Here is an 11,152-nt window from a genome sequence, read left to right on the forward strand (position 1 = left end):
AGAGTCTGCTATTTATGTAAGAGGAAAACCTACTTAAACCTTTGCGGGTTTCTATTTGCTCATCCTTAAAGTGGATGGTGAGTCAGAACAATTGCCAAGATCTCTTCTAAATCTAACATTAGATGACTGGATTTTCACCGTAATGTTTCACTAAGAGTCTGTCTACATCTCTCCTATCCATGGACTCAAAAAGTATTATCTTAAGTAAGGAAAAACGCTATGCTGAATAAACAATCCACACTGCAGTCAGCTACTACAGATAAATCAAAGTCTATAAATAGTCACATTCCCCACTACCATAGGGCCAGTGTTGCCCAAACTTCAGTCATATGAGTTTCATGTCAAATCTGAGCGCCACCTATATTTTTATTCACTTAAAAATGGAATTTAAGGTAGCTTATTTTTTTAATTAGCCATATCCTGAGCAATCATAAGCTTTATGCTAGCTTTATGCATTTTTTTCTAATAAAATTTGAAATAAATACATAGTCTATAAATAAAAGAAAATTCCACCAAGTACCATCAAGAATTGTGTTGTACACTCTCGGTGGTATACATACTAAACTTTGGAAAATACCAGAGCAGCTAATGAAAAGCATATATATATATGCTGGCCTAGAATATGTAAGATTTTGTTTTTGAAGGAACCTACTATAGTAACATTTCCATTGCATTTATTAGGATAGAAAAATCAACTGTTATTTCCATTATTCTTTCATTGGTTAGAGAATCTGATTCCATAGATTACTTTTAAAAGGGGATAATAGGACCACCAGTTAATGGGTAGAGTTTTCGTTTTACACATGAATTAGCATAAATCCCACTTTTGTCATGCCAAGTGTTGATGCCAGATCTTTTGGAACCATCAAGATCAGTGAACTGAGAACGGCATTTTCTGTGGACTACTGAATAATCATCTTGACAAGGATAATCCTATTGGGTGGGGGGAGAAAGAGAAATAATATTGAATGACCAAGATATGTAAAAACAAGTGATTTCTAGAAGTTGATCTTCAATATGTTAGTCTTATTATGATCCAAGTTTAATTTACACACAATTAACTTAATATATCAAATTACAAATGCTTCAATGAAAAAAATGGCTACAGTATTTATAAATAATTTAATTCTGAAAGAAGCCTCTAGTTTGTGGTTGTTTTATTTATAAAACTAAAAAGATAAATTGTTACACATGTAAAACTTTTGTAAACCATAAATACATGGCCCAAAGAACAACTTAAATTTTATGATCGCCTACATAAGACCAAAACAATTATAATTTAACTATCATTCAACACCTTTTTAAAGTTAATAAAAATTATAATCATTCCAAAGAATAATATCTTAGGTTGTATCTTTCATAGTTGCTATCAAGTCGTAAATGCCAACTCAAAGATTTATTCCTCCGAGAAATTGACCTCAGGATAACCCAGCATCATGTTTAAAGTATTTATCCTTAAAGCACTTCGTAGATGATTCTGTTGTGATAAAACAAGACACTCTCATTGACCACTTCCCAAAGGAAATATTGATTCTCTCAGATTACATCAAGGGTAATGGTAGACAATGAACATAAAGCCCTTGAACTGATTATCTAATTTCTGCTTAAAATTGGTACTAATTTTAAAGCACTGACACAATATTGAAATTAAATCACCAGGGCGCCTGGGTGGCTCAGTCGTTAAGCGTCTGCCTTCGGCTCAGGTCATGATCCCAGGGTCCTGGGATCAAGTCCCACATCGGGCTCCCTGCTCGGCAAGAAGCCTGCTTCTTCCTCTCCCATTCCCCCTGCTTGTGTTCCTGCTCTCGCTATCTCTCTCTCTGTCAAATAAATAAATAAAATCTTTAAAAATAAATAAATAAAATAAAAAGAAATTAAATCACCAGAACTATAAAACAATGAAAGAACACCAAAATAGTTCTAATCTTAGATTGGCCTTATTGAAAATAATTGAAAATTTTAACCATATATTCAACCATAACAATAATAATAGGGTCAACGGATTTACTGAGTGTCTATTATGGGTTGGGCACGGTAGTCGAGTGTTTATATCTTTTAATCCATAGCAGAACTCTGACATAGGAATTATTACTCCCACTTTACATATAAGAAAAGACAATTTGCTTAAAATCTCAGAAAAAGAGGATTTAAAGAATGTCAATATTAAACAACTTAGCCAGGACTTCAAACTATCTAATTGTAAGATCTATTATCCCTCCAGTACCCCCATGAAATTCTCAATAATTAAGAGATGAAATAAATGACAAAATCCTAAAACTACATTATATCCATGTTACTTTCTATAGTTTGGGCTTTTGTTTTTCATAGTCAGGGTCCAATTTCTTTGGGGCTTGTATGTTGGTTTTGGTTCAGTCGAGGCCCTTTCAATGAGATTTGAGTATTACTGGCCAAACGTGCCTGCTCACAGGGAGGCAGGATCTGCTCATTCCTAGGCAAGCTTCCGTCAAATTGAAGGAAGCGTCAAATGCAGGGTTGATGTGTTCCTCTAGCATCTCGTAGGCAGGAAGGATGATTTATTTTGATCAGGTGAATGACAAGCTTAAATGTGATGTTTTTAAAGAAAGGATTCTGGCAGCAAGAAGGTACTAAAGACTGAAGGTAGAAAGGACCAGATTCCAGAACTATAATTAGAATTAGAATAAGAACTCACAGGCTAAGTGAAAAAAACTAAACCACAAGACTACATATTGTATGATTCCTTCTACAGAATGTCCAAAATAGGCAAGTCCACGGAGACAGAAAGGAACTTTGCAAGGGACTAGGGGGAGGGGGAGAATGAGGAGAGACTGTTAATGGGTGCGGTGGCCAATTTTATGTGTCAACTTGACTAGATCACGGGGCATCCAAACATTTGGCTAAACATTATTTCTGAGTTGTACCTGTAAGGGTGTTTCTAGATGAAATTAGTATTTGAATCTGTGGACTCAGTAAAGCAGTTTGCTCTTCCCAATGGAGGTAGGTGGGCACCTTCCAATCTGCTGAGGGAATAAAAGAAATGGAAGAAAAAGGCAGAGGAAGTAAGAATTCAGTCCCTTCCTGCCTGATTGCCTGAGCTTGGACATTAATCTTATCCTGCTCTTGGTACTCGTGGTTCTCAGGCCTTTAGACTGGGACTGAATTACACCACCAGCTCTCCTGGGTTTGCAGCTTGCAGACAGCAGACTGTGGGACTTCTCAGCCTCCATATTGCATTAGCCAATTCCTTACAATAAGTCTCTCTCTCTCTGCATGTATATATGTGGTTTCTCTCTGTAGAGAACCTTGAGTAATACATATGCGGTTTCTTTTTAGGGGTGATGAAAATGTTGTCTAATTGATCGTGCTGATGACTGTATGACTCTATGGATATACAAAAATCACTGAATTGTACATTTTAAAAGGGTGAATTTTGTGGCATGTGAGTTATCTTAGTGAAGCTGTCATTTTTTAAAAGTGGATAGATAGTAGGGGTAAGCAATCTTGAAGTTAGGAAAACTAGTTGAGAGACTGTTTCCTATTAACACACATGAAATTAAGTCCCTCCCATTATCAGAGGTGCATTGGTAAGCCAGCTCCCCACCAAAAAATCCCACACAACTTATTTGTGATATTTGCCAATTTCTGTGGTGTAAATACTCCTGCTATGGCTGACTTCGAGCTACCAAAGTGAGGTCAGTGAACACTGAGTTGGGAAGACATGAGCATAATCAGCTCACGCAAACTTTAAGACGTGACTCCAACTCACCCTGAATCTACTTCTCCCATTTCGCATTGTGTGACAGCCATGCAATGTGGGTAGATGGATCCCACTCCAAACTGTAGGGGCAGAATCTAACCTATGACAATCACAATAATCCCTCACTCCTTTTTCAATGATAGTGATTGATCCAACGTCAGACATGTGTTTTGAGTTTGCCCAAACAAAGTAAAGCCTAAGACTTCTGTTCAGTGATTTGGAGGAAAGAAACCCTTTTTCCATTGTTGGACATAAATGAGGAAGCATCTAGCCCAGATTTCTATTAGTAGCCCTCCTCCAATCAGTTTAGCATGAAATCAACACCATAAAAGGCAGATTTGAGAGTCAGTAAGAAGCATGATGACATTGCTGTATCACTCCTTTCCTGAAACCTGACTTTTCAAAAAAATGTGAACCAATAAATTGCTTTTATTGTCTGGCTTGACTTGAGCTGGGGTTTGTACAATCTACTAAAAGCATCCTAACTAACGTGTACCTGAATAATCTGCAATGTTGGAACACTGAGTTACCGAGAATCAGAGCAAAAAGAAATGGGTAAAAACTAGGAAGTAAGACAAATATATAAAGTAGGAGTAAAGGCAAACAATAAATTTGTGACTAAACATATAATCAGGAATTAGAAGGACACAAATATGGAATAGATGAACAAACAAAACAGGACAATAACAAACTATTAGGAACCTAGAAGGCGTAGTTATTTTAAGGAAGCAGGCTACGTTTTTCATGTTTTTCAAAGTTTAATACAAAAGGCACAAGATAGAATAAAGCAGCTGCACCAAGATTCACCCTGAAGGACCTTAATATTTTTTTTAAGTTTTTATTCATTTATTTGAGAGAGAGAAAGTGAGAGAGAGAGAGAGAGCACAAGAGGGGGGAGGGTTAGAGGGAGGAGCAGACTCCCCGCTGAGCAGGGAGCCCGATGTGGGACTCTAGGATCATGACCTGAGCTGAAGGCAGCTGCTTAACCAACTGAGCCACCCAGGCGCCCCTCAAGGACCTTAATATTGACTGCAGCTCAGACCCAAGGCCAGACTGAGATGGTAGGAGTCCTGAACAAGCAAGTAATTTGGTGTGCCACTCAAACCAAGTATACAGGGGGTAATCATCTCCAAATGATAAACAGTTTTGCCCTTTCTGTGTGTAACCATCCATTTGCCCAAGGTGAGATCACAGTTTGTTTCAGAAAAAAAATGGCAACCAAAAAGCAAAGTAATATCAGCTTCTAACATGCAAAATAGGATTTTTTAGCAAGATAATAGCCTTGCAATCCAACTCAGTCTTGAGGACTTTAGAATATCAATGTCCAAACCTGGAAGACCTCAGATCATAGAGTTCTTCCAATATGTAGGAAAAATATCTTTTGCATTAAGTCTTAACCAAAAGTTGGAATGGATAGTAGGAAGACAGGGAAGAGTCTGTTTGGGGAATTACAGGAATGAGAAAATAAGGGGAAAGGGAAAAGAAGGACAGCAGAAAGAGCCAATGTATTTCCCAATTTTCCCTTTCCAAGACTTTAATCAGCCAGAATCCCTCTGACCTGGACAGAGAGAAATGTATGAGATAAAAGAGAGTAATGGCGGAAAGGCATAAGAGGCCCCCATCCCTCATGAAAACTCGAAACTGAGCATCTCAGGCTGCCCTTTCATTTGTCTGGAGTACAACAATACCCAGGCTGGTGGAGCAGCACGCTCAGGCAGAGGAAGACTCTGAGTCACCTCTGGCATCCTGTGGCAAGTCTGCAAGGGGGTTACTAACAGGAGCTGCAAAGCCAAACACTGGAGCTGGGGCTGATGAGAGGCATAGGAATCTTCTGTTGGGTCTACAATACCTATGGGAGTGGAAATGAGGATGAGTTATCCCAGGCAAACCATCTGGGCTCCAACCTAGCCCAGAGAGAAAGAGAGGGAAATAGAAAAAGACTGACAGTTCAACATCCACAGACCATAGTCACCAATGCCAGCAAGGAAAAGAGCAGCTGGGTGAACTAGGGACATTACCTCAGAGACCAGAAGAGGCAGACAATAGCACACACAAAAATCCTACTCTTGCCCTCTGGCATCGGGATGGTAAGTCACTTCCCTCTCTCTATATACTTGGATGCCGTCTTAGAGTCATAGTTACTATTGCTGTGTAACAGGTCAACCCACAGAGAGCAGTATAAAACAATACCCATTTCTAGACTCTCTGAGTCAGGAATTTGGGAGGGGTATAACAAAGACAGCATCCCTCTGTTCCACATTGTCTGAGGCTTCAGCGGAGAAGACTTGAAAGCCGGGAGTGACTTGAAGGCTGAGGTTAGAAACATCCCTCACTCCAGTTGGTGGTTGATACTGGCTGTCTGCTGGGATCTCAGCTGGGCTATTGACCGGAACAACTACCCAAGTCCTCTCCAGGGGCCTGCTTGGGCTTTCTCACATCATGGTGACTGGGTTCTGAGAATGACAATGGCACAGAGAAAACCAGGAGGAAACTACACTGCTTTTTATCACCTGGCCTCCAAATTCACATAGCATCACTTCTACTGCAGTCACAGGTCACCCAGCTCTAGTGGAGGCAATAAGGACTCTGCCTCTCAGTGGGAAGAGTGTCAAAATCACATTGCAAGAGTACGTGGGATGACCACACGTGCTGCACCCATTTGGGAAAAATAACAATCTGCCACATGGAGAAAAGTAGGATGTGTTGGGGTTTCTCAAGATTACCGCTAGATTCAATGATTTTGCTACGAAGACTCACAGGATTCAACATATAGTTGTATTTGTGGCTATGATTTACTGCAGCAAATGGATACAAAGCAAAATCAGCCAAGGGGAAAGGCACATGGGCTGAAGTTCAGAGGAGGCCAGGTGCAAACTTCCAAGAGTCCTCTCCTGGTGAGTCACACAGGATGCATTTAATTTCCCCAGCAAAGAATTGTGAAATGCTGTTTACTGGGGAAGCTCATTAGAGCCTCAGTGCCAAGCTTTTTCTTGGGGGCTGGTCACAGAGGCACTCGTTGCCTTGCAATACCAGAATTCCAGACTCCCACAAGTTCAACATGAACCATATTGTTCGCACAAATGGTTTAGGTGCAATGAGCCTCTCTCATTAGGGAATTCTAATCCCACAAGTCTAGTTTCTAGATGCTAGCCAAGGGCCAACCTAGCAAGCAGGCTTTTTAATAGATAACAGGCTCAGTTCTACTATGTTAGTTCTTTTCTGCCACAATGGATGGAAGATCTCTGAGAAAATGAGAGTTTTTTAAAGGAGATTGAACACCTCCTATAGGAACTATTTAAATTATGGAATCAGACTAAGCTGTAAATGGACTGAAGGGTTAGTGTTTTCCTACTGGTGGTGGGCTCAAGAAGAAGGCCAGTTATCAGTTAGACACTTTTCCTCTGCATATGTGAGTTGCAGACAGTTGTTGTATTCCCACACCCTAACATAATATTTACATGTCTGTTCAACACTTATTTAGTGGGAGTGGGAAGAAATGTTTAGAAATGGTCCATAGAAGCAGTTGTGTGAATCACCACACGTTGTTGTTGGTTGGTTCACTGTTCTGGTGCTACACAGACACTGAGTGCTGACGACGTTTATTTAAGATAGGATCATCACTATGAGCTTTTTCTGAGCCTTTCAGGTAGATGAGGATCACAGAAAAATTTTGTCTGAGGTGTGGAATGGGTGGGTATCAGTGCACAATGGCTTACACAGAGCCAGGCTGGAAGAGACATTTCACAGGAAGAACTTAGAGGACCTAGCAGGCCAACTGAAGATAAAGAAGCAAAGATGATCCATAGTTTCAAATCTGGATGGCTGGGAGACTCCTAAAACCACTAAATGGAATAGGAAAGACATGGAGATGGGGGAGAATTTGTTATAGGAGAGAAATGATGAGTCACATTTTAGACGTTTTAAATGTGAGAGGATATCAGTACAAAATCTTTGAAAGGTGGTGCTGTGGGATAGATGGCCTGGAGAGGTCAGTGCCCTATGCACAGTAATAGTCATTGGCTGGGGAAAAATAGCTCTAAGGAACAGTATTGGGACCATGGATGATACTTGAATACAAACTGTGAATTACATAATTAGACTGCATCAATTATTCCTGAGGTTGAAAATATTACCATAGCTATGTGTCCTTGTTCTTAGGAAATACACACTGAACTATTTATAGGCAAAGGAGTTCAATGTCTCAAGCCTACTCTCAAATGGTAAGGAATTGGTGACTCTGGGTAAAGATTATATGAGAGCTCCTTGTGCCATTCTTGCAACTTTCCTCTAAGTTTGAAATTATATAAAACACATTACCCCCAAAAGGTGATGGTTGAGGAACCATGGGAGTGAATGAATTCTCTGAGATTACATAAAATGAGAAGCACAGAGTTCTGGATCCCAAGTCCCATGGATGCTCATGGCTGGGTCCATAAAGAAGCCATGAAGGGCACAGAAGGAGAGGTATGAAGTGGGCAATGTCATAGATTCTGAAGGTCGAGGGAGGTGGAGGAATGCAGTGGTAACCAAAAAGTGCCCACTTCCAAAGAAACTTCATAGAGGGAAAAACCTGACAAAACACAAACCAAACAACAGTGCTGTTTCAGGGAACTAGAGGAAGTCAAATGAAACATCCTGATAAAAGATGGGAAAAGCATGTCAGAGAAAGATATGCTGAGGGCAAACAGGCTCTATAGAAACAGGAAGCACTAAAGATGCAGCAAGAGAATATGGGGAAAATCTGCCTTAAGGTTAAGAAAGCTTTCTTCCTTTTCTTCTCTTTCTCTTCCCTCTTCTTTTAAACAAATCATGGACAGACATGGTCAGGATGTTACAGGAGTGTCCTCTTAGTGAGCGGGCCCCTACTTGACCTTCTGACATTATGAAGGACAAAACAGCCTATGGTTTTACCACCTATATCAATAAAATGTATCAGTGTATCTTTAAGAGGCAGGTATCCTGTTCTTAAATCCCCATCCCCTCCCCACCCCCAACCCCACGGCCCCCTGAGTGCTATATTCTTACTCTGAGCATAGTTGTCTCCTGAACTTTCTTCGGAATAAAATGACATGACTGTTTCTTAGTCAACTGTATTCAGTCCTCACCCAGTTTTGGTTATACTTAGTCTTATTTGATTTCATTTTATTTCTTTGGGATCTTTTATTTTTTATAGTTTTATTTTTCAAGGTCATTTTCAGTTTTCAGCCTGCCTTCTGAAACATCAGTAACTCTGCCTAATTTAATATTATACGCTAATTTGAAAGCATAGTCTCAATTCCTTCATCCAGATCATCCATAAAAATTCACAATGTGTTATGTTTCCTGGCCAAATTAGTCACTGTGAACTAACCTTGTGTCCACCATTACAGATAGTTATTAGCCACCTGACATTCATACAGCAAAGACCATTCTTCCCTAGCATACCTGTAAGTATGCTCATTTGGGGTACTTCATTTAGTCTTAAAAAGGTATTTGAGGCAGCAAGCTTATTTATGTGAATGTCACATTGGATGGAGTAAAAGTAAATAAATATACAGGTAGATTACTGTGAGATTTCATTTCATTATTTTCAGTATACATAATGTATAAAATTATTTAGCTGTTATATGCACTTGACTGAAGACCTGTCGTCCCCTAATGAGGTTGTCTTCTATACACACATGCAGAGTGATGTGGGAAAAAAAGGACAATTTCCATACAGCCAAATCTACTTTACCAACCCTAGGGATCATGGAGGAGAGGTATCTCAGACATTCACTTCCTCACTTCTTTAAAAATGATTTCATTTCTACTGGATATTTTCTTCTCCCAGGGATTCCATTATAGACCTAAGAGTAAATGGCAAATGTAGCTACGACAAACTATCACTAGTTGGATATATTTTTGTTATGTATCTAAGAAACATTTATTATACCTTTTTATTTGATAAAATTTTACAAAGGAAAAACATTTGTAACCAGTAGAGGTATTCAACTAAAGGAAAATTGTCAATGGGAAGTGCAAGGAAGTTTAGGCCACGGATATAAATATAAATATCTATATCATTACTGAGTCTGGTCATCACAAAGAAAAATATGGAGATCTATATGAACAATCACTTCACAAAATAAGCTGACTTTAAACAATATCACACAAACTTTAGTAATGGCCAGCATCAAAAAATAAGCAATACAGTATTAAACCTTAGCTATTGACACATTTTTTATTTTTTATGCACAAATTTTGATTGGTCCTATCATTTTAATCATAGAAAAAATATCATTTTTTTTATTCCTCAGTCTACATTATGTGAGGACACCTGCCACTATTTTATACTTATAATGGTATGGCTAGTTATAAATTTGAGGCCCAGGGTTCTCATTTTTTAAAGTTTTTTTCTTCTTTACAAAAGTCAAATATGTTCATTGTAGAAGTTAAACATAATTAAAAGAAATTAGAACTAAGCTTTATGATTTGACGCAGAAACAAAAGAAGATCATAGTTACTTAGATTCAGAAGGATATATAAAATGAAGGCATAGTTTTAGAGAAAACAGGTTCTTTCTACTAAAACAATACAACAACAACAAAACACTTGAAAATCTGAGTTTCCTGAGAATTAAGACCACAATTTCCCAACTGTAAGTGGTACATAAGATGAGCAGGAGTTAAAATACTCATTTCCTAATTTTCAAGTACATTCAAATTAAATGTTTGCCAAGGTCCTTCATCAAAAAGATTTCTTGGTCATAAATAAATACTATTAGGATGGGACAGGATCAATGAGAGAAAAACAAATCACCTCAAATATGTAAATAGTGAAATCTGAGAGCCAGCGAGCTCATACAGAGCATTTTGTCTATATTATTAAGAGTTCTTCAGAGAAACAGAACCAATAAGAGATAGATAGATAAAGGGATAGATGGACAGATGGATGGATAGATAGATAGATAGATATGAAGGATGTCTACTTATCTATCATCTCTATCTCCTATTTGTTCTATTTCTATATGTCTGGGACAATAGTTGACCCTTGAACAATATGCGTTTGAACTGTGCAGGTCCATTTATACACAGATTTTTAAAAAATAAATACAGTATAGTATTGTAACTGTATTTTCTCTTCCTATGATTTTTAATAACATCTTTTTCTAGCTTAGTTTATTGTAATAAAATAGCATATAATACACATACAAAATGTGTGTTAACTGCTTATGTTATCATTAAGGCTTCTGGTCAACTGTAGGCTATTAGTAGTTAAGTTTTTGGTGAGTCAGAAATTATATGTGGATTTTTTACTGTGGGGGGGTCAGTGGCCCTAACTCCCACATTATTCAAGGGTCAACTGTGTATATATATACTGCATATATATACTGACAGAGAGAGAGAGATCCTTCCTTCCTTCCTTCCTTCCTTCCTTCCTTCCTTCCTTCCTTCC

The 11,152-nt window shown here is 38.5% G+C and overlaps 1 protein-coding gene across 1 annotated transcript in view; it reads right to left on the reverse strand.

Annotated features, from left to right (window-relative positions):
* Positions 1 to 267: 267 nt before the first annotated feature.
* CUNH9orf135 (chromosome unknown C9orf135 homolog) overlaps positions 268 to 11,152 on the reverse strand; it is a 71,618-nt gene continuing 60,733 nt past the window's right edge. The window contains exon 6 of the mRNA XM_035029075.1: positions 268 to 933. Coding sequence (XP_034884966.1) covers positions 751 to 933 — 183 coding nt within the window. The 3' untranslated portion in view covers positions 268 to 750. The remainder of the gene's footprint in view (positions 934 to 11,152) is intronic.

The sequence above is a fragment of the Mirounga leonina genome, unplaced genomic scaffold (assembly GCF_011800145.1).
Source record: "Mirounga leonina isolate KUSES-001 unplaced genomic scaffold, KU_Mleo_1.0 Mir_224, whole genome shotgun sequence".
In the NCBI taxonomy this organism is placed as follows: domain Eukaryota; kingdom Metazoa; phylum Chordata; class Mammalia; order Carnivora; family Phocidae; genus Mirounga; species Mirounga leonina.